Below are 24500 nucleotides of genomic sequence, written 5' to 3' on the forward strand. Positions count from 1 at the left end.
TTGTTGTTGTAACGGCGTAGGTACGTAATTTGTGAAAATGTCAGCTTTTTAGATATCACGGTTAAGAGATACAACCTGATGACAGACAAACAGCGGAGGCTCAGTAACAGTGTCCCGTTTTTACTTTATAGGTACGAAACCCTAATAAAGTTTGTAATTCGAGGCCAGTATTCCGGAGATTAGCGTTAACAAAAAAATAGGTATTTTTTCAAAATTACCGTACTATTGTTTCTTCGTCGCTTAGTTCTTTATTTATATAAATAAATATATTTAATGTACAGAAATTTCTTTTACACTGTTTTATTCTATTTATTATAAGAAGTTCAACCTGTGTAGGTAGGCATGCGTTAATGGCCAGTGATAATTGACCATAAAATTTCACAAGCCAACTAATAATAGGTGTGATAATAGACTAAAGGATTTCACAAGCCAACTTATAATTGGTGACAATAGACCATAAGATTTCACAAGCCAACTAATAATAGGTGATAATAGACCAAAGGATTTCACAAGCCGATTAATAATAGGTGATAATAGACCATAGGATTTCACAAGCCAACTAATAATAGGTGATAATAGACCATAGGATTTCACAAGCCAACTAATAATAGGTGATAATAGACCATAGGATTTCACAAGCCAACTAATAATAGGTGATAATAGACCAAAGGATTTCACAAGCCAACTAATAATAGATGATAATAGACCATAAGATTTCACAAGCCAACTAATAATAGGTGATAACAGACAAAGAGATTTCATAAGTCAAACGCCAAGTGGCTAACGCGTTTTGCTTGTGAAACAATTAAAACTGTCACATTTGACATTTACACTCAACGCAAGAAAGAAAATTAATTCATTAAGGAAAATTTCGCGAATAAAGAACTAATCCGCAGAATTCACATAAAGATAATTTTTCCAAGAATAATTCATAATTTTATTCATAATTTCATTACATTACAAAATAATTAACAACACATTATGCACCTTGACAGGCGTCGCAAATAAATATAATAATACTCTTGGCTAAAAAATAATATAATAAATAATAATAATTTCAGCTTCCTATTGCTAACCGTCTACCTAAGGTTTAATCAAGGGAGTGTTTGGGTGACTTTTTTTTATCTTACGTTGACGAAAGTAGTCAAATTAGTATAACACTTGACTCGACGTAAGATTTTAAAAATTACCCGTAGACCCTCGGGGTAAAAATTCCCTCATGGTACCCCCCTGGAGGGACTGCGGGGAACCACGGGTTAATGACACCTACTGTTTACAGTAACAGTAGGGCAGCAGGCGAGGGTGAGTTCGTGATATACAATCAGACTCGCCTTTATACCTGTAAACGGAAATATACCAATTACAAATCAAAACGTTTAAAAGTTTTAAGAGTGACGTGTGGTTCCCTGCACCAGTACAAAAAAGAATAGGACCACTCCATCTCTTTTCTGTGGATGTCGTAAAAGGCGACTAAGGGATAGGCTTTCAAACTTTGAATTCATTTTTTAGGCGATGGGCTAGCAACCTGTCACTATTTGAATCTCAATTCTATCATTAAACCAAATAGCTGCGCGTGGCCTATCAGTCTTTTCAAGACTGTTATCTCTGTCTACCCTACAAGGGATATAGACGTAACCATATGTATGTATGTATGTATACAAATCAAAACCCTAAAAAACTGCATATGAAGTTTTTAAGGTAAAGGATGGTAAAGGGTCAGGTCAAGAGTACCCGAAATGATGAATGTGGATGAAGCGAAGGAAGTATGCAGAGATCGTAGCAAGTGGAAAGATGTAGTCTCTGCCTACCCCTCCGGGAAAGAGGCGTGATTTTATGTTATGTTATTATAAGTTTTTAAGAGTTACAAAAAGTTTTAAAAGAGTTACAAAAGAAAAAAATACAAATATTTTCTTTTTAGTCTCCGAGCTTGCTGGGGACTTATCCCAGCTAAGATCATGCAGATCTACAACCGACTTCATAAAAGGAAGAGGTTCTCAATTCGACTGTATTTTTTTTAATGTATGTTTCGGCACATCTCTATCGCGCGATACAAACGGCGTCGCGCGTGTCATTCCAGCCTCGCAGATGCCTGGATGAGCTGATTTCCACACAACGTTCTCGCTCTTTCCACTGCTACGGGTTCGACGGCCCAGGGTTCACTTTTCGACTTTCCTCTCCACTTTGACCCATTGGCTAGCATAACTTTTTACCTAGTTCTCTCGTTCATTCTTATATATCTCCACGTCTATATGCCTTGCGGGGTAGACAGAGCCAATAGTCTTGAAGAGACTGATAGGCCACGTTTGATAGAATTGAGATGCAAAAAGTGGTCAGGTCGCTGGCCCATCGCCTAAAATAAGAATTCCAAATTAATAAGCCTATTCCTTAGTCACCTTTTACGACATCCATGGGAAATGAGATGAAGTTGCCTCGTTCTTTTTTATATTTGTGCCGGGAACCACACGGCGAACTAGTTTTCTCATACATACTTATTTGTACGGGAGATGTCTTTAGAAGTGACGATGAATTCCATTGCATCAACCGAAAATGTTAAAGTTGCCTCGAAATTGCTCGCGCCAGGATTTAAGGTTGCCTGAAAAAGAAATGGTCATTAACTAATTGCCACCTCGTCCTCTTTATAACTCTATGTTAACCTGGACCGCGTTGACTATGGACAGTGAGGATATCAATTTTGTACCAAAGAACAATGAAGCTTGCTGTTTTACACTATTTATGATAGAATAGATTTATTTTCAAAATTGGATAGTACAAGGTATAACTTATTGACGTCACATCACTTATACGAGTATCTAATTATAACTACTACCGCTTCCAAAGCGATTGTGTACAAGAAGCGGCGGAACAAACTACACTGCAGCATTTTCACTGTCAATTTACAAATATAGATCACTAAAATCTAAATCGTGGACGAATGCACATTGTCTACTTTAAAAAAACGTTACCAATGTGATGTCAAACGACAATCGTGTCTTGACAACAAATCGACAACTTGACGGCCTCTGTGGCACAGCGGTAGTACGCTTGTCCGTGGCATCGGAGGTCCCGGGTTCGAATCCCGGCCAGGGGATGATGAGAAAAGAACATTTTCTGATTGGCCTGGGTCTTGGATGTTTATCTATATAAGTATTTATTATAAAATATAGTATCGTTGAGTTAGTATCTCGTAACACAAGTCTAGAACTTACTTCGAGGCTAACTCAATCAGTGAAATTTGTCCCGTAACAAAAAAAAAAAAAATTATTTAACATCCTAAGAACATTTTTATCGATTTAAAAAATTGATTTTAGAACTCGCTTCTAAAAAAAAAACTTACTTTAACTTGGTAGAGCTGATGCTTCAGATTTTTCAAGAACTGGAGAAGTTCATCGTCTTCAATATACTGGGTCTTCACCCAATGGACTTTAGAGATAGTGCGAAAACTGCATTGTGATCTGTAGAAAGTACAATTAATACATACATACATATGGTCACGTCTATATCCCTTGCGGGGTAGACTGGGCCGACAGTCTTGAAAAGTTACAATAATGCAAATAATTTTTCTGAAATCCACGTTATCTCGCTTGGACGTTGGATCTCACTATCTCTCTTGCAAGATGGTGTGTGTTTTGTAAAGAGGTTGTACAAATTTCTCTAGCAAATAATTGGTGATGGATGAATAATTTTCCATTTTAGTGCCGGTGCCTTCGGCTTGACCTTTCGGAGATTAACCTTTGTTACCCTATCTGTATGCAGTGTTCTAAAGTACCAACTTACGTCTGATAGCGTGTGAAAGGCGCCGCAGGGCAGGGAGCGGGAAGCTGCGCGGTGTGGGGTGTAAAGCTCTCCTCCCGCGCCCCATGCCTGCGAGTCGACGGCGCGCGCGACGTGACGAGCTTTGACAGTACGCTTTTGTTACCTATCCGGTGTGTTGTGTTTTTTGAAGTGTCTTGTTAAACGTTGTTGTAACGTTCGGATTTTGTGTTTATATACCGATATATGGTAAGTGTACCTTAAATTTATTATAACTAATGTTTGTTTTAGTGTGTGAAGTGTGGCGATAGTAAAATATTTCTTTGAAGGTGTCGGTTGGCTACCACACGACTACAACTGTGACGGTTGTAATTTATGCTTAATGTTGGTATGTCGGCCATTCAGCCACATCCACAGCATGTCTTTTTTTATGCTATGTGCCCGCTCAGATGGTGATAGCTAAGGCGCGCGGTCCGAAAATTGAGCTGCACGGCTCGAAAATATGGACGCGCGGCTCGAGAATCGAGACGCGCGGCTCAGAAATTGAGACGTACGGCTCAACAAAATTGGGAAGCGCGGCTTGAAAATTGGGACACGCGGCTCCAGAAATTGGGACGCGCGGCTCAAGAAATTGGGACGTGCGGCTCAAAAATATTGGGACGCGCAGCTCAAAAATATTGGGACGCGCGGCTCACGAAACTAGAGACGGCTCAACAAGTTTGAGACGCATGGCTGAGAGGAGACGCGCGGCTCATTTAAGCCGAGGCGCGCGGCAATTCTATACTGATAAAATCACAATTTCATATCTTTAAGGTGTTTCTTAATACCATGAGCTTTTACTGATAAAGCTTTTCGCTTGGCTTCAGATGGCAAATGGTGGTGGGTTCGTAACCCTGGGTGACTTGCTGGAGGAGCAGGGTGATTCGCAGAGGGATGAGGAGATTTTAGGAAGATTGAAAGTGTTGGCACAGGAGAGCCTGCCCGAAGGATGGACGAAATGGGAAATAAAGAAATCTTCCAAGGAAGAAATTTTTGGCGAGAGTGTGGAAGTGGCCACACTAAATAAATTGGTTTTTGCCATTCCTACAATGGGACTGGTGAAGGCTTTCGACCCGGAGGCGGATCACCTGTCAGAGAAGGCCTACAGAGACATCCGCCTCAAACTACTAGACTGGGCATTCACGCGAGCGCTTATTGTGGGACCTCCTGCAATCGCGAACCGAATACGGGGTTCCGCGGCTAGGACCGAACTATTCAAGGAGGCAATAGCTCCACTGAAGGAAGTAATGATACCAAGGAGGGAAGTGGACCAGATCCTGTCTGGTGCTCTAGAAGAGGGCACCAGAAAGAGAAGAAGTACCTCGATGACATCAGATCGGTCTGGCCCAGTAAAGAGAAGTAAGGTAGATATGCTGGAAGAGAAAATGGAAAGGATGTTTGCATTTATGGCGGAAAAGATTGAATCTCTTTGTGAGATTCGACAGCCTCCTACACAGTCAGATGAGTCGGAGGAAGATTCTGAGAATGAATCTGAACCTTATAGTCAAAGGGAGCCTTCACCGGATTCGGAATGGCATGCTCCTGCCCTTGACACCAGTGGAGTGACAGATATGGCATCCTTAGACGATCTGGATTTCCGTCCTGAAGTTAAAGAGGCTGACCCCGTGATTCCGGAGCCTTCTCCAGAATTGAAAGAAGAGGGCATTGGATGTCAAAGGTTAGGAACCACAGGTTGGAGTCGGATTCGCTATAAAGAGGTGGAGAAGAAATTGCACGCATCTCCGGTGTTCAGCGCTTTAAAAATTAACACCGAACTGAGCAGTGTGGCTCGTGATTTCAGCTGGCTCGGTAAGCAGGATAGTTTGCTCGGAACTATATGCCACGGGTTACTTCTTCAAAGAAGAGCCATTGCAGAAGATCTCAGAGCGCTGGCCAGGGAGTACCCAGCATCAGGGGGTGAAGTTAAAAGGATTTTAAAAGAGTCGAATTTTAAATCCTTGTCAGATGATCTGTTGCAGTTCGTCTGTGCCCACAGGGCGGAAACAATTGAAAATCGGCGAAAAATCTTTAAGGCCAAAAATGAGACTCTCACCACAGCACTTCATCAGATTCCCCCTTCCGCAACCCACTTATTCGAGGAGAAGATACTTTCTACTTTTATTAAGGACAATGGTGGGACTGGACAAGTTTTCACTTCAAAACAAGGAAAATTTCCGGTCAAGAAGACTTCCAACTTTCGAAAGCCATCTGCTACTGGATTCTATCAGTCAAAAACATCTGCAGGTCACGGTCGCCAGAGAAATTCTTTCCAGCCCTCGCCTCGGCCATCAACATCCCGAACTTCCGCTTCAAAGAGTCAACGTGACAGCCCTAGAAAGAAATCGGGGAAGCAGCGCCCCAGTAACAAGAGATATTGACGGTTTTCGCGGGGGTCAACTAAGAGACCATATATCTCAGTGGCAAATACTGGGGGCCCCAAAGCATGTTTTAAGTACAATTTCGGGATACACTATTCCCTTTTACAAAAAGCCTCCTACAGTATGTTTTCGGGCAAGCTTGATAGAAAGATTTGCGACAAGAAACTCAGCCTTAATGTCCAAGGAAATTCGGGAGCTGCGACGAATGGGGGTCGTGGAACCTTCCACAGCAAGAGCGGGTTTTCTGTCGCGAATGTTTCTCATTCCCAAACAAAACGGGAAGGTTCGCCAGATATTCGATTTAAGACGTTTAAATGCCTACCTAAATCCCCGGAAGTTCCGTTTAATAAATCAAAATCATATTCCCAAATTTCTCCTTCACTCAGATTATCTAGCGAAACTAGACCTGTCCCAGGCGTACTTTCACGTCCCGATAAAAGAAAGCCACAGAAGATACCTTTGCTTCTCGTACGCAGGGGAGCTGTTCCAGTTGACAAGTCTTCCGTTCGGTTTATCGAGCGCGCCTCTGGCCTTCTCTCGCCTCACGAATTGGGTTGCAAGCGTCTTAAGATCAAAAGGCATTCGAGTAGTAGTATACCTGGACGATTTTTTGTTCGCTCACCAGGATCCTCTAGTGCTCGAGGATCAGGTTCATTCAGCGGTGAGATTTCTGCAAAGTCTAGGATGGGCTGTGAATCTAGAAAAGTCCATAACAAAGCCAACCAATCGCATAGAATTTCTAGGTGTCATGTGGGATACGATAGTCAACCAGAAAGTTTTGCCAGAGGCAAAGATAGTACAACTAATGTCCGATCTCCAGAGAATTTTAAAAAATCCTTGTTGGAATTGGAAATCAGCAACTTCGTTGATAGGGAAGCTGGGATTCGCTTCTTCGGTAACTCCTTTGGGGCGACTTTATACTCGAAACCTTCAAAGGGCAGCCAAGGTTCTAAAAGAAGAGACTCCCTTCAAGAAGCTGGTCATGCCAGCTCCAGCCAGGGCCGATTGTCAGTGGTGGATTCAAAATGTTCGAAAACCGGGAAAGATATTCATGCCCGATCCTACTGTTTTTGTCACGACGGACGCGTCAGATGCCGGCTGGGGTGTTCAGCTGGGTCAACAACATCGGGCGGGAATTTGGACAAGGGACCAAGAGAAATGGCATATAAACAGAAAAGAGTTATTCACGGTATTTATGGCCCTGTCCAAATTTCAAACAGATGTACAAGGCCAGTCACTGATGCTTCAGTCGGACAACAAGACTGTTGTGGCATACCTGCGGAACCAGGGGGGTACACGGTTAGCGATCCTTCTGGAAGTGACTCGGGAGTTACTGCTGCTAGCAGATCGCCTGGATGTCACCATTCAAGCCTTTTTTATACCAGGCAGGTACAACACAGTAGCAGACCGTCTATCCAGGTTCATGGCTCTCCCAGACTGGCATCTGAGCGAATCTATAACAAGTCTGATTTTCAGAAAGTGGGGAGTGCCTCAAATCGACCTCTTCGCTACTCACCAGTCCAGAGTTGTTCCTTGTTATGTGACGATAGATGCGCGGGACTCGGAGGCGAAATTCATAAATGCGTTCAGTCAGGAGTGGCACTTCAACCTGGCTTGGGTCTTTCCACCTCCTCCTTTGATTCCCAAGGTTCTCCAACATCTCAACAGGGCGTCAGGAGTTTTTCTGCTGGTGGTGCCAAGATGGGAGAAAGCGTTTTGGAGGGGACCTCTGAAACACAGAGCCTTAGAAGCCCCCTTCGAGATTCGAGATCTAAATCGGCACTTGATCGACCTGTCATCCAATCGCTGTCCGGAGAAAGTAGAGGAACTTCATTTAGAGGTTTGGAAGATACGGGGTGGGCAGAGTTGGTATCCGGTTTAAAGCCTGATTATGTACATTTATTGCAGTCCGCTTGGCGGAACTCAACATGGAGGACTTATGGTTCAGCCTGGAAACAGTGGGTCTCGTGGGGAAGGAAGAATGGGGTAAATCCTAGTCGGCCTCGTCCACTGGACTTATCGTCTTATTTAGGGTACTTAGCTAGAGAAAGAAATTTTGCCTATGCCACAATCTTGGTTCATAAATCAGTGATAGTATCCTTGGCTGATCCATCTCAGGAGAGTCGTCTGTCCTCACATCCCCTGATAACTACGATGTTGAAGGGAATAGGCACATCCAAGTGTTCTTCTTCGTCATCTGCCCGCACGATTTGGAATGTGCAAGATCTTATAGAGTGGTTGAAGAGAAATGTTCCACCTGCTGACAGTATTTTTCAAGTGTCTCGTCATGTAGCCTTGCTTTTGTTGTTGGCATCAGGACGAAGAATACATGATTTGACTCTCATTAAGATAGATGAGCAACACTGCCAAATTTTAGAAGAATCAGTTCGATTCTGGCCGGCTTTTGGGTCAAAGACGGATGGTATAAAAAACCGGCAGTCAGGTTGGGAATTGGTTTCTTCAGGAGATTCTTCGTTGGATTTGGTTAGATGGGTAAAATGCCTGATTGAATGCTCTTCAGAGAGGAGGAAGGCCCGAGAAGGCTTGTGTAATCTTTTTATTACTACCCGGGGAGAAGTAAAGGCTGCTTCTAGAACAGTAATAGCTGGTTGGCTCAAAACTGCTTTTCGGGACTTGGGGGTTGATTGTAGTCCGGGTTCTATACGATCAGCTGTGGCATCGAGCGACTTTGTAAATCATGTTCCACTAGATAGGATTCTGTCGAGAGGTAACTGGCGGGGCTCCAGTAATTTCTTTAAGCATTATTGTAAAACTGTAGATTGTCCCCGCTCTTCTAGTGGCAATGCCTTGAACAGCTCTTTTAATGTTATTTGAATTTATTTTGTAAGTTTAGTTACCCGATCTCACTATGAGCAGCTGTGATTATAATTAAGAATAAACTTTAAAGTCTAATTTGAGTATATTTGTCTGCTTTTCCCTTGGAAAACGTTCCCTTGCTAGAATAGTCACAGTACGCTTGAGGCGCCGGCAGATGGTAGTGCACGTCTCCGAAAGGTCAAGCCGAAGGCACCGGCACTAAAATAGAACCGTTTTCCACCCCAAAGGGAAGAAAACGATTATTTTAGGACGTGCCGAGGCTTGACCTGGGGTAAGGGCCTTGCCGGCTTTTCGAAGACTGGTACTGTCAAAGCTCGTCACGTCGCGCGCGCCGTCGACTCGCAGGCATGGGGCGCGGGAGGAGAGCTTTACACCCCACACCGCGCAGCTTCCCGCTCCCTGCCCTGCGGCGCCTTTCACACGCTATCAGACGTAAGTTGGTACTTTAGAACACTGCATACAGATAGGGTAACAAAGGTTAATCTCCGAAAGGTCAAGCCTCGGCACGTCCTAAAATAATCGTTTTCTTCCCTTTGGGGTGGAAAACGGTTCTATTATTTCTTTGCTCCTTATAGTTGCAGCGTGATGTTATATAGCCTAAAGCCTTCCTTGATAAATGGTCTATTCAACGCAAAAAGAATTTTTAAATTCGAACCAGTAGTTCCTGAGATTACCGCATTCAAACAAACAAACTCTTCAGCTTTATAATATGATTAGTATAGATTGCAAAACAATAATTACGAAGAGAATTCAACAAAAATTAAACAAACAATACCCACCTGGCAGGTTCTGTAAGGTCGTTGATATAGTCAACAAGCGCCTCACTCGCTAATTTAAACATATGGTCTCTTTGTGATATCTCGTACCAAACGGCGCACGCGCACCAATGTGGCCCCACGCCAGCCTCGGTGCACGAACGATTTTGGGGAATCTGCATGTATTAATGATGAAAATCTACACAATGGTAGTATATTATGTCATAGGCCGATCGATATATATGTATATACATATGTATTCAAATTCAAAATTTTTATTCATTATTATAGGATACTTCATATCTCTTAATAATTGTCATTTCTTTAAATTACTTAAAATTAAGGTTTTTCTTCAACAACGTCAACTTCACAAATATTTTGTATGCTGCAGTGCAGTTTGTTACCGCTTCTTCTGCGCTGACGCCTTGGAAGCGGCAGTCAACTTAGTTTTAAGTAATTTATTTGACGTCAATCAATGTTGTGAACCCAAAAGATTTGACAATTATTAAGCAATATGAAGTATCCTATAATAATTTAATAATATTGATTTTTTTTTTTATTTCAAATGTTGATTGGAAGAGATTTCACTAGCGATTATAGACGCATGAACCGAAAACGATATGACAGGCTGGGTCCAACTTAAAAAAACCGGTAAATTGCCGTTGAAAAAAAAAAACAGGCAAACTGCTTTTAACCCAAAGAAAGTCTGAACTAACCGGTTCTAGCAGCGTCATGCCTCTAAGGTGATCGGCTCCCGGTATTTTATACATGTTCCAATACTTTCGCAGATCGAGAGCATCTAGGAGCGTCGCGTGAATGTCGTAAGGTGTCGTCAGAGAGTTCACATTGTATTGCAAAGCCGAAAGAGCAGTAGGCCTGCGCGTTTTAAGTGTTTCTGGAAGTACTATTGACATGAGAGGCAGACGCTCTTCAAGTCGGGCCTGAGGCCTTTCTCTGTCAACGCCGAATCTGTGAATTATCAGGAATGTTACACATACTTATTTGACGACAACCAATGTTGTGAAACCAAACGTTTTGACAATTATTAAGAGATATGAAGTATCCTATAATAATGAATAAAAATTTTGAATTTGAAATAATTTGAATTTTGAACTTAAAAATCACTTTTAAACTCGGGATTCTTCTTTTGGTTATTCTCTTAGTCACTTTTCTATTCTAAATAGAATGGTCTTATTCTAAAGTTGGATTGGGGAAGTTATTAAGTTTTACCATATAAACAGTACATGTAATTCAGTTATTGATTTATTTAAACTTTATTGTACACTAGCTGTGCCCGCGACTTCGTCCGCGTGGAATAGTTATTGAAGCGCTCAAAGATGAATAATTTACACGTTTTTTTTCACATTTTTCATTATTTCTTTGCTCCTTATAGTTGCAGCGTGATATTATATAGCCTAAAGCCTTCCTCGATAAATGGTCTATTCGACGCAAAAAGAATTTTTCAATTCGAACCAGTAGTTCAAACAAACCAACTCATCAGCTTTATAATTTTGAAAACAGTTTAATAATTTATAAAACAGTTTTATAGGTTTATATACCTTGGACCGTGATCACCCATTACAATTAACATGGTGTTATGAAGGTGGCCCTCGTGTTTAAAAGTCTTGAGGAATTCCACGAAATCATCATCAGCAGCAGTTATGACGCTGTAATTGTCATGAGAAATATCCCCTACAATGGTGAATATGAACTTCTTTCCACTCAGCTGCATGAACTGAAAGGAATAAAATTATTTTGCAAGAGTTACACGTTTTTTAACGGCGCAGTGTTGCCCTTTATCGAAACAAATTATATCTAAAACATAGACGAAAATAATAAATAATCTACATTAAATTGCTAGATAATATTACAACAATTCAGGGATATCGTAAAAGGTGACTGAGGGAAAGTCTAATAAATTTGGGATTCTTCTTCTAGGCGATGAACTAGCAACCTTTCACTGTTCGAATCTCAATCCTTCATTAAGCCATAAACAGCTGAACGTGGCATTCCAGTTTTTTTTTTTCAAGACTGTTGGCCTGTCTACCGCGCAAGGGCTATAGACGTGACTATATGTATGTATGTTTGTTAGTTAGTTCTAGTTAGCTAGTTCTACATTCATTCATGTTTTTTAATGTAGACAATGTGCATTCGTCCATGATTTAGATTTAAGAGATCTATATTTGTATATTGACGTCCGATGAAAATGCTGCAGTGTAGTTTGTTCCACCGCTTCTTCTAAACACGCGCTTTGGAAGCGGTAGTAGTTATAATTAGATTTAAGTGATGTGACGTCAATAAGTGGTACCTTGTATTGCTGCAACTCACACCCTATTAATTTGTATTTCATATGAAATTGTAAATCGTGTGTAGCAAATCAAATAAATGAATTATCTATCTATCTTGTATTCAATTTTGAAAATAAATCTATTCTAATCTATTGTTACACATACATACATATATTGAGTTGTAGGTCAACAAATGGATTACCTGATAAGTCAAATTCATCATGACTTTAAACTGCGGTGTGTCATCCAGACAGTAGTCTTTGTAATATCGGCCGCTGTGATCGAGATACGCTGACAGGTAATGGTGTACAGGCTGATGTCGGAAACCGTTCAAATCCCATTGGAAAGCTCCTTTGCCAGGGCCATCTTCAAAATACGCTGTTCTGTAGCTGTAGTTATCAAAATTTTACATAATTTTCAAAAGAGAGACCGAGTTCAATTTTGCATCAAAATTTGCATTCTTCATTGACCTATATATGTTTACATGTTAATTTGGAACAAAGTTATACCCAATAAATAATTAAATATAATCACGTCTCCATCCCTTACGGGGTAGACAGAGCCAACAGTCTTGAAAAGACTGAATGGCCACGTTCAGCTGTTTGGCTTGATGATAGAATTGAGATTCAAATAGTGACGGGTTGCTAGCCCATCGCCTAAAAGAAGAATCCCAAGTTTATAAGCCTTTCCCTTAGTCGCCTTTTACGACATCCATGGGCACGAGATGCGAGTAGTCCTATTCTTTTTTTTTATTGGTGCCGGGAACCACACGGCGCTTACATATCTAATGAAACTGAAAATGATTATTCTCACCCATCATCTCTCAACTTGTAGAATATGAACGGATACGAGTCACACGTCTTATTTCCACTGTCCGACCTCGTGTTCGGTAACTCAAACAAATTTTTGCCGCTCAATAGCGGAGTCAGAGCTTCCCTTGTGCCGTCACCTACGATGTTATAGCTATAAAAAAAAAACAAATATATGTTGAGCTTATTTGATGATGCCGTAAAAGGCGATTAAGAGAAAAAGAAATTAGTTTGGGATTCTTTTTGTCGGCGACTGTTTACTCATAAGATTATACATTTATCAGTTGAGCTTATTTGATCATGTCGTAAAATGCGATTAAGTTAAAAAATTAATTAACTTGGGATTATTTTTGTAGGCGACTGTTTACTCATAAGATTCATTATTCAAAATTTTTATAGTTCTTTTTAGAAATTTATCATACGTATTTACAAAAAGTTCACACTTAAGATCTCGTCTGTATCTATGTGCGTATAATCATTATCAAACACTATCTATACTAATATTATAAAGCTGAAGAGTTTGTTTGTTTGAACGCGCTAATCTCAGGAACTACTGGTTCGAATTGAAAAATTATTTTGTGTTGAATAGACCATTTATCAAGGAAGGCTTTAGGCTATATAACATCACGCTGCAACTATTAGGAGCGAAGAAATAATGGAAAATGTGAAAAATACGGGGAAAATTATTCATCCTTGAGGGCTTAATGATGCCCAAAATAACTATTCCACGCGGACGAAGTTGCGGGCACAGCTAGTTGTTTGATAATAACAATAACGTTATGAGAATGTCGCATTACACTATAATGCATGCTGCCATGACAGTGTCACTGTGTCACATCATTATTTAATTCCACTTCACCTTAAGATGGCGTCACGAGTGTACAAACTTGTTCGTCTTGTTTTCATAATAAAATATTTTATAACAAACAGTCAACATTCATAAAAGTTATTTTAGATAGCCGCACCGACTAATACAAATAATAATTTAATTTTAAGTAAAGAATAGAGACAAAATGAAACAAATTTTATAATAAGACTCTTTTAATTAGACGCACCGATCAATACAAATAATAATTCAATTTTAAGTGAAGAATAGAGACTTGTCATAAATTATATAATTAGACTCTTTTAATTAAACGCACCGACCAATACAAATAATTATTTAATTTTGAGTAAAGAATAGAGACAAAATGAAACAAATTTTATAATTAGACTCTTTTAATTAGACGCACCGACCAATACATATAATTATTTAATTTTAAGTGAAGAATAGAGACTTTTAACAAATTTTATAATTAGACTCTTTTAATTAGACGCACCTACCAAAACATATAATTATTTAATTTTAAGTGAAGAATAGAGACTTGTCACAAATAATATAATTAGACTCTTTTAATTAGACGCACCGACCAATACATATAATAATTTAATTTTAAGTATAAGAACAAAGACAAAATCTAACAAATTTTATAATTAGACTCACCTATTAAGAACGATAGCATGGATCTCTTCAGTCAAATACTTAAAACTCTTTGGCATGCGACGTATAAATCCAATTTTCGCAGAGGAATCGAATGTGAAAATAAGAATATTAATAGAATTCTCTCGACCAATAGGAGCTTGGTTCAGGTGAACACTTGAACGAAATCCGGCCTGATAGCCAAACCAAGTTGAGGAGTATAATAACCTGTAGAATTATTTTTGAGTAAATAACTGTTTTATACAATATTTGTCAACACAAATTACAGAAAAAAATCTTATTTTATATTTATTTATGTACACAAAATTATATACAGGAGCATTCAATACAGAGATACTGATCAAAAGAAATCTCTTCCAGTAGACCCATGAAAGGAGAGATGAATTTTGGAGCGGTTAACCTTCCTATACTCGCGCATTGGTCTGTGAGACCGACGAAACATTTTTTCAATATTTTTTTTGTTTTTGGCAACCCCAGCGACTCCATTTTTTTAGTAGCTGCCGGATTCGTTGCCAACTTCATTTTAGTGCACGCAGTGCGTTTGTGCGAAACGCACGTGTTGGTGTGTTTGGCGCCAATCGGTCCGTCAGACCGACGCGAGTATAGGCGTAACTTTTATCGTAAGTATAAAATTATTTTGTTTTTACTTTTATACTGTGTTTGTGTTATTTATTATGTATTTGTGTACATTTTGATCATTTTTATTACTTTCAGATATATATTATTATTATTACAAGATGGATGAGCGGGCAATTAGATTGCTTTTGGAGGAAGAAAGTTCCGAATCCGATTATGGGGATGAAAATGACAGTGAGGTGGAAGATTTTGTTGAGGTAAATGACGAAACTTATGACACCGAGCAGGATGGTGATGAAGAAGATGGCGAAGAGTTGGGCGAAGTGGAAAATGTTCAAAGTTCGCGAGAATTTTATCTTGGGAAGGATGGTCGGACACGTTGGAATAAAGCTCCTGCAACAACCCATGTGAGACGACGCGCTCGAAATATTGTCACCCAGCTTCCAGGACCAAAAGGAGAAGCCAAGAATTTGAAGGAGCCAGGTGAAATTTGGAGGTTGTTTTTTCCGGAAAGCGTCATAAATCGAATTGTGAAGTGCACCAATGAGCATATAAATATAATAAAGTCTAATTTCGCAAGGGAAAGAGACTGTTCTGAGACTGACAATATAGAAATTGAAGCATTTCTCGGCCTTTTACTCTTTGCCGGAGTCAGAAGAAACAGTCGCTTGAATTCCAAAGATTTATTCAAAACTGATGGCTCGTCACCGGAAATATTTCGTTTGACTATGAACTGGACTAGATTCTGTTTATTGATGCGTTGTCTACGGTTTGACGAAAAAGATACGCGAGCTGAGAGAGCTGCTGTAGATAAACTGGCTCCTATCAGAGATTTGTTTGAAGAAGTCGTAGCAGCCTATAAGAAATATTTCAGCTTATCTCATTATGTTACGATTGACGAAAAATTGGAGGCTTTTAGAGGTCGCTGTGGCTTTAGACAGTACATCCCATCAAAGCCCAATAAATATGGCATCAAAATTTACGCCTTGACAGACGCTAAAATGTTTTACACCACCAAAATGGAAGTCTACGTAGGAAAACAACCGGATGGCGCCTACAAAGTGGATAACTCGGCTATGGCATTGGTTTCGCGGCTAAGCGAAGGTATTTATGGAACTGGACGTAATATTACGTGTGATAATTTCTTCACGAGCATTCCTTTGCTGGATAAATTTGAAGCAGAGCACAGGCTATCCGTGCTTGGGACAATTCGCAAAAATAAGAAGGAGCTGCCTAAGACTTTTACGGAGATACGCGGCCGGGCAGAAAAGTCTTCTTTGTTCGGGTACCGAGGCAACTGCAGTCTTGTTTCTTATGTCCCTAAGAAAGGAAAAAATGTACTTCTTGTATCAAGCATGCATGATGATGACAAAATTGACGGGGTGACCGGCAAGCCCGAAATGATAATAGACTACAATATGACCAAAGGAGGGGTCGACACTGTTGACAAAATGTGCGCGACATATAACGTTGCTCGAGGCACAAATAGGTGGCCCATGGTGGTGTTTTATAGCCTAATGAACGTCGCAGGTATAAACTCATTCGTGATATATATGTTGAACAATCCCGACAAGAAAATCAGTCGCAGGGTCTTCATTGAAGCTTTGTCATACGACCTCATCAACGCGCAACTCCGACGTCGAGCTCTGATTACATCCTTGCCCAGAACCCTGAAGCTTAGGCTCGTCGAAATATGTCAGTTGGATGGTCCAGAATCTTCAGCAACCACCAATAACAACAAAATTGGACGCTGTGGATATTGTTCATCCAAAAAAAACCGCAAGACTCGTTACAACTGTGCCAAGTGCAAAAAATACTTTTGTTTGGAACATGCTACAATGGTATGTGCTGATTGTTACTGTGAAGCTGATAACCAAGTGAATCTGTGATTTACATATCTTATAGCTATTGTTTTTCAAAATAAGAAAGTTTATTTGAGTTTTTTTCTTGAAGAAATATGTTTTAGTTCTGTTTTTTTAGTACATAAGAAAAATATGTCAATTTTGAAGGCTGTTTTGTATGAGACTGATAGTCAAGTTAAATATATAATTAACAAGTTATAACATGATATGATTGTTTCATTATATCCTCTATTCTGAAAACAAAATATAATCTTTATAGATTTTCATAGAAAAAAAATAAATGACAGCAGTTCAAACTATCAGTCTGTGAGACCGCGCGCGAGTGTAGGTGTAACAAAAAATCACGCGAGTATAGGAAGGTTAAAAATATCATAATACTAGAGGCCGCCCGCGACTTCGTCCGCATGGAAACCCTATCAATCCCGCGGGAACTCTGGGATAAAAAGTAGCCTATGTGTTATTCTGGGTCTTCAGCTACCTACATACCAAATTTCATGGTAATCGGTTCAGTAGTTTTTGCGTGAAAGAGTAACAAACATCCATACATCCATACAAACTTTCGCCTTTATAATAGTAGTAGGATTGTAGCGGGTATTAGGGTAAACCAGAGAGTAATTGCCCACAGGCAGTTATTGCCCGTTTTTAGAAAAAAATCTGAATCAAAGGTATTGTTCTCAATTGTTTCGAATATAATTTACTAGGTTACTCTATGGTCAATATAAAGTAGATTTTAAAATTGATAAGTGTTAACACTGAAGAAAAAAAAACATTAATGGTAGATTTTGTCAAGACATGTGAACGTGTTACTCAAACAGGTAAGCTTTTTAGCAATTTTCTTAAGGAATTACTTGCTTAGAGTTTCATTTTTTTTGCATTTTATTTGATATTTCATTATTGGTGTATGGTTATGACGAAATCATAAGTGTTATATTATGTTTTTAATGAAAATATTTGAAATCAGATTAGATTCAACGGTTTTTTAACGGTGGGCAATCGCTATACGTATTTCGGCATATTTTTAGTTATTGCCCACCATAATTTTAGTGATTGCCATGGTTAATATCTATAGTTATTGCCCAGGGCAATCATTATCAGCAATTTTTTGATTAAGTCAGTAAAGTTGCCGTCACATTTATTAGCTTAATGGCTTGCATACACGCAATAATATTGTTACAATAACATCCTACTATACTATTATAAAGGCGAAAGTTTGTATGGATGTATGGATGTTTGTTACTCTTTCACGCAAAAACTACTGAACCGATTACCATGAAATTTGGTATGTAGGTAGCTGAAGACCCAGAATAACACATAGGCTACTTTTTATCCCAGAGTTCCCGCGGGATTGATAGGGTTTCCATGCGGACGAAGTCGCGGGCGGCCTCTAGTTGTCAATATTTTTTTCACTATGTAATATTGTCAATATTTTTGCCAAATGCACGCAATAATATTGACAATGTAGCAAATATTGTTAACATTATTTCTTGGGTGCGGGTAGCCAATCGCTATGCACAACATCTTATTGGCTGTTTGTTTTATTGTTTTGTTTACAGTATGGTGTCTTTACACCAAAAGTGCAATATAGCAAAGAAAATTTACAGAAAGCTATCGAGGCTCTTTAAGATGCTTCTAACAATTTGTCTTTAAGGCGAAATGCTAAAAAAATACCGTGTTCCGAGGTCCAGTCTCCGCTACTATATTAAAAATCTGGGACATAAAACCAGTTTAGGACTGTAGGGATCACATTTAAATAGTTGTAAATACTATAAATAAATAAAATTATATGTTAGTAACAAACGGACAACCGTATGTATAAAAACTCCTTCGTTCCGCCATAAATTCGGCGGACAAGTTAATTTAAAAATGTCTGTTTGACAAGAGTCAAGTTTATTGTATTTTTTTGCCCGTTTGTTCCTATACACTTAAAAAGTAATTTAAATCTTTCATTTTTTCTTATATCCCTTCCCCTCTTCTCTTACACTGACTGCGCTTCAACTTAAATTAAGTAAGCTTTAAATCTATCGCTACAGGACTATCTTCACTACATAGTATAAAACAAAGTCGCTATTTTAGTCTGTCCGTATGCTTAAATCTTTAAAATTACGCAACAGATTTTGATGCGGTTTTTTGTAACAGGTAGAGTGATTCAAGAGGAAGGTTTTTATGTATAATAACATTTATAATTTTGCACCCGTGCGAAGCCGGGGCGGGTCGCTAGTTACTAATATAATAAAGCTGAAGAGTTTTAAATCTAGCGCTACAGGACCATCTTTACTAATATTATAAAGCTGAAGAATTTGTTTACACATACATACATACATAAAATCACGCCTCTTTCCCGGAGGGGTAGGCAGAGACTACCTCTTTCCACTTGCCACGATCTCTGCATACTTCTTTCGCTTCGTCCACATTCATAACTCTCTTCATACAAGCTCGGCGGTTTCGGGTACTTTTGACCTGACCCTTTACCAGGACGTCCTTAATTTGATCAAGATACGTTCGTCTAGGTCTTCCCACTCCGACCTTTCCCTCCACACTCTCCTTGTATATCTGCTTAGTCAACCTGCTTTCATTCATCCTCTCCACATGACCGAACCATCTTAACATACCCTTTTCTATTCCTGTAACTACATCTTCTTTCACATCACAACATTCCCTTATCACGCTATTCCTTATCCTGTCACTCAATTTCACACCCATCATACTCCTTAACGCTCTCATTTCCACTGCATTTATTCTGCTTTCATGCTTCTTTTGCCATACCCAACTTTCACTCCCATACATTAATGTCGGGACCAACACGCCCCTGTGCACAGCCAGTCGAGCCTTTTTGGATAGTTTCTGACTGCTCATAAAGGCATGCAAAGCTCCATTCACCATGTTCCCCGCGTTCACTCTCCTTTCAATATCACTATCATACTTGCCATCTGATGTAAACTTTGATCCTAGATATACAAACTCTTTCACTTGCTCCACTTTTTCTCCTCCAATCAAAATATTACATGCTGTCATTTCTTTCTCCATTTCAAAAACCAGTGTTTTAGTTTTACTTACGTTCACTTTCATTCCTTTCTCTTTTAAAGCTTCATGCATACAGTTTACCATCTCCTGTAACTCCTCCGCTGATGACGCCAGTATAACCTGATCGTCGGCATAGAGCAGACATTTGACGAGTAACTCATTCATCCTTAATCCACTTTTAGACTCTTTCAAATCTGTCAAACAGCTATCCATAAATAGGTTGAACAGCCACGGTGACGCAACACATCCTTGCCTAACGCCTTTCTCAATCTTAAACCACTCAGTGTGCGCTCCGTTTATCCTGACACAAGCACTCGAATCCTCATATAAGGATTTCAGTGCTCGTATTAAGAGACTGCTCACCCCATGCATAGAAAGTGCTGACCACAATTCATTCCTCTCAACTCTGTCATAGGCCTTTTCCAGATCTACGAATGTGCAATAGACTTTTTGACTCTTGGCCAAAAACTTTTCGGCTATGCACCGCAAGGAAAAGACCTGATCAGTACATCCCATTCCCTTTCGAAATCCCGCTTGAGCATCCCATATTTTGTCATCAGTTTCATTCCTGACTCTATTAATCAATAGTCATCAACATCAGTCTTGAAAGTTCACTTGTTCGGAACGGACAATGACCTCGACCACTGTGAAGTGCGCGAACTGTAATGTAGTGATCAACGAACTTTTAACATTTTTACGAAATGTTGTGGATTTTATGGACGAGGAAAGTATCCATCAACTGTGTACGTCAACATATTCGGCGGAAGAAATAGTAAAAGCTAAATCTCTTCTGTACGATGCCGTGCCGAATGCGAAGAAAATGCCTCTGCGCAGGAAGGAAGGGAAAAAGCGAATGTCGAGGGATCTCGATGATATTATTTGTTTAATGAAGGCTGGAAACAGGGAGTTGTTTCCGATATTTGCAGCTGTAGATATACATCGAGTGCCCCCGGTATCTTTCGATCACGTCGATGCTACGAGGATTCTTAAGGATATCCTGAGAATGCAGAATCAGATAGCGGAGCTGAAAGAAAATGCAGTCTCAAGAGATGAGTTTGAGGGTTTGAAACAAGTAATCGGGAATATGAAATTTGCGTCCATATTAGATAACTCATTCTCAGTTAGCAAAGTGAACCATAAAAGAGGTGCGTGTCTACAGGATAGCTTTTCTTTTGATAGTGGCCCCATAGGTTTGCATTACATGCCAATAAACACATCGAAGAGCTCAGCTGATATTGAAGTGAAACTCCGTGACCAACAACAGGTTAACGACCGTCCTTCAAATTCAAATGATGACATAGCAGCTGAGTCTGTCCCTCTCACGTGCAAACAAAACTGCGAGACAAGTAAAAATTGTCGAGTAGAAGCGGCGGTATCTGCGCAGATCAACAATCCCGAGCGAGAAGATAACAATAACGCACAGTCAACGGGTCCGAAAGAGACGGTATGCGCCCCACCGGAGAACACCGAGTCGTTATCGCAGAAACCTGTTTGCGAGCAAGCGTCATGCGCCCGCTCCGCCGCCGCCGAGAGTCCCATCCCCGTCTCTGTATGCAGTCGACGGGCGCCCATCGATGAGGAAACATCTCAGCCAGCGAGTCGAATGCGTAATATCAAGGATGTTTTGAGGTATCAGGAGGTATCGGTGGACGAAAGTCAATCAGCTGCCAGTAGGGAAGACACGGAGTGGCAAATCGTGCATAGGTCTAAATCTAGGCGGTATAAACTACTAGGTCAAAGAGGAAGTGCTGCGATAGATCATGATGTGAAATTCCGAGCGGCGGATATTAAAGTGCCTTTGTTTATCTCAAACGTCAGTAAGGATGCGAGTGAAAGTGACATTATAAAATATATTAAGGAAAAAACTAACGAAATGGTAGCGTTAAAACTGATAAATATGAAATCCACGAAGAATTACAATGCATATAAATTGTTTGTGTCGAAACATAAACTGCATTTGTTTTTAGACGCTGAGTTATGGCCGGATGGGATTACTTTCAGGCGTTTTGTGCAGTTTATGTATCGAACAAAATCCGATAATAAAGTTAAAGTTAATTAGTTGGTACTTTATGGATATTAAGAAAACTAAATTTAGTACATTTTCTAGTTTTAATTGTCAATCTCTTAAGAGATCGATCGATTGCGTTAGGCGAGTATGTAAGCAATCTGATATTGTTAGCCTTCAGGAGACCTGGCTCCTACCCCATGATATTAACTTATTGGGCACTGTATGTGATGAGTTTGAGTACACGGGCAAATCTGCGGTAGATACTTCCGCGGGTTTGTTAGTGGGTAGACCGTACGGGGGGGTAGCCATATTATGGAGGAAGGGTTTATTTGACTCTGTGAATGTGTTGGAATGTGATAGCAATAGACTAGCCGCTATACGAGCCACTATGGGGAATCGTACGATTATTGTAATATCTGTATACATGCCAACGGATTCGATTGACAACCTACCTTTGTTTACGGAAGTTCTGGGAGAAATTAGTGCAATCGAGGATGCGAATAACGCTGAATGTATATATTTGTTAGGAGATTTTAATGCACATATATGTGAACTATTTTATAGGGAGTTGTGTAGTTTTTCTGCTGACCGATCATGGATTTGTGCGGACGTGGAAAAACTGGGAATAGATTCAAATAGTTACACATTTGTGAGTCAGGTACATGGTTGTAAAAGATGGTTAGACCATTTTGTCGTGTCTCAATCTGCTTATCAATCAGTAGTAGATATACGCATAGAGGAAGGGGTATATATGTCGGACCATTTTCCCATTTTTATGACCTGTAATCTTGAGATAGTGAGGCAAAAGCTGATTAAGCATGACTTACCCTGTGGCAAAATAACATGGGGAGATAGAAAGGAGTCTGAAATTAGTACCTACCAACATGCTTGTAATGCGTCGCTTCGTGATATACAATTCCCGGAAGAGTTCGTGGAGTGTAGTTTTGGTTTTTGTAGTCAAGCCGATCATTGTAAGATTTTAGATAATCTATACGAAAAAATTGTATGTACGCTCGGGGATGCAGCCGCAAAAGCCAAAACTCCTACGCAGAATCAAATAAAGAGGGGTAAGGTTCTGTGTGGGTGGAATAAACACGTACAGGATGCTCATCATGAGGCCAGGCTCAAGTTTGAAGTATGGGTACAGCACAATAGACCGACTTTAGGACCAGTTTATGAGCAAATGTGTGAAGCACGAAAGATTTTTAAAAGTAGATTGAATTGGTGTCAAAAAAACCAAGAAAAAATCAAAATGGATCTTTTAGCCTCACAAAGAGCTTCGAATAATTTTAGGGACTTCTGGAAGGCTACAGCTAGGTTAAACGTAGGGCCTGGCCGCCCGGCGAGTGTCGACGGCAAGAGCGATTCAGTCGAGATTGCCAGTATGTTTAGGGAGCATTTTAGAGTCTCGTCATCAGTTGGTCATGCTCTTAATATGTGTAAAAAGGAGTCTATCCTTCAGTTACATTTTTCAGCTGCCGAAGTAAAACAGGCAATTGGGGGAATGAAAGGGGGTAAGTCGCCCGGCCATGATGGACTAAGTGTCGAACATCTGAGGCACGCAGGTGTACACCTGCCGAGAGTCCTGTCCATGTTCTTCTCGTTGTGCATAAGTCACTCTTATTTGCCACCTGACTTGATGAAGACAATTGTGGTGCCCATCGTGAAGAACAGGACAGGGGATATCTCTGATAAAAATAACTACCGGCCGATTTCCCTTGCAACTATAATTGCTAAGGTACTGGATGGTGTTCTTGACTCGAGATTGGAGCAATACTTAAACCTTCATGACGCGCAATTTGGGTTTGGACCGCACCTGTCAACGGAGAGTGCAATTACTGTGCTCAAGAATACTATTCAATACTATACAAGTCGCAAAACACCGGTACATGGTTGTTTTCTGGATTTTTCCAGAGCCTTCGACCGAGTGTCGTATGAGGTACTGTGGAGGAAGCTAGAGGCCAGAAATGTGCCGGCTGAGATATGTAATATATTTAAGTTTTGGTACCAAAACCAAATAAATGTGGTAAAATGGTCCGACGGCATTTCAGATGCGTACAGGTTGGAGTGCGGGGTGAGACAGGGGGGCATTACATCTCCCAAGCTCTTCAACCTGTATGTAAATGATCTCATAGTGGGACTTAGCAGTATGAGGGTAGGCTGTAGTATAGACGGTGTCGTCATAAATAATATAAGCTATGCCGACGACATGGTGCTGTTGGGTCCGACTACGAAATCAATAAATGAGATGTTGAGGGTATGTGAAAGTTTCGCGGCCGAGCACGGGCTTGTTTACAATGTGGAAAAGTGTGTATGCATGGTCTTTGGGGTCGTTGGAAAGTGTCCCAGAAATACACCTCCTATGTTTCTATCTGGAAAGGAACTAAAAATAGTAAAAACTTTTAAGTATCTGGGCCATGTACTTGCCGACGACCTTAAAGATGATGACGACATAGAAAGGGAGCGGAGAGCGTTGGCGGTCAGAGGTAACATGCTGGCCCGGAGATTCGCCCGCTGTAGTGACCAGGTTAAAATAACCTTATTTAAAGCTTTTTGCCAGGGCTTCTACACGGGTGGTCTGTGGGTCCGCGGCACCAAAAGGTCGCTGGATGCTCTCCGTATCCAGTACAATAATATTTTTAGAATGTTATTGCGACTCCCCAAGTTCTGTAGCGCCTCTGAAATGTTTGCTCAAA

The 24500-nt window shown here is 40.2% G+C and overlaps 2 protein-coding genes across 6 annotated transcripts in view; one reads left to right on the forward strand and one right to left on the reverse strand.

Moving 5' to 3' along the window:
- Window positions 1-645: 645 nt before the first annotated feature.
- The window catches only part of LOC106137502 (uncharacterized), a 55030-nt gene continuing 31175 nt past the window's right edge, over window positions 646-24500 (reverse strand). For 4 of the 5 annotated variants that reach the window (XM_060953358.1, XM_060953356.1, XM_060953355.1 and 1 more), the window contains 9 exons: window positions 14341-14544; window positions 12862-13011; window positions 12251-12437; window positions 11320-11495; window positions 10477-10729; window positions 9785-9936; window positions 3335-3452; window positions 2490-2593; window positions 646-1339 (listed from right to left, as the gene is read on the reverse strand). In XM_060953358.1, the coding sequence (XP_060809341.1) occupies window positions 1267-1339; window positions 2490-2593; window positions 3335-3452; window positions 9785-9936; window positions 10477-10729; window positions 11320-11495; window positions 12251-12437; window positions 12862-13011; window positions 14341-14544 (1417 nt within the window). In that variant the 3' untranslated portion in view covers window positions 646-1266. The remainder of the gene's footprint in view (window positions 1340-2489; window positions 2594-3334; window positions 3453-9784; window positions 9937-10476; window positions 10730-11319; window positions 11496-12250; window positions 12438-12861; window positions 13012-14340; window positions 14545-24500) is intronic. The other variant, XM_060953357.1, reaches the window with a different exon arrangement.
- Window positions 14680-16981, forward strand: LOC132903889 (piggyBac transposable element-derived protein 4-like). The gene is made up of 2 exons (XM_060953359.1): window positions 14680-14957; window positions 15052-16981. Exons 1-2 carry the CDS (start codon window positions 14705-14707, stop codon window positions 16800-16802), a joined length of 2004 nt encoding a protein of 667 aa, XP_060809342.1. The 5' UTR covers window positions 14680-14704; the 3' UTR covers window positions 16803-16981.

The sequence above is a fragment of the Amyelois transitella genome, chromosome 31 (genome assembly GCF_032362555.1).
Source record: "Amyelois transitella isolate CPQ chromosome 31, ilAmyTran1.1, whole genome shotgun sequence".
Taxonomy (NCBI): Eukaryota; Metazoa; Arthropoda; class Insecta; order Lepidoptera; family Pyralidae; genus Amyelois; species Amyelois transitella.

Coding starts and splice junctions, on each gene's coding strand:
- LOC132903889 (XM_060953359.1), top strand. CDS start 14,705: ATGAAAGGAGAGATGAATTTTGGAGCGGTTAACCTTCCTATACTCGCG. Junction 14,958..15,051: donor GTATAGGCGTAACTTTTATC/GTAAGTATAAAA, acceptor TATTACTTTCAG/ATATATATTATTATTATTAC.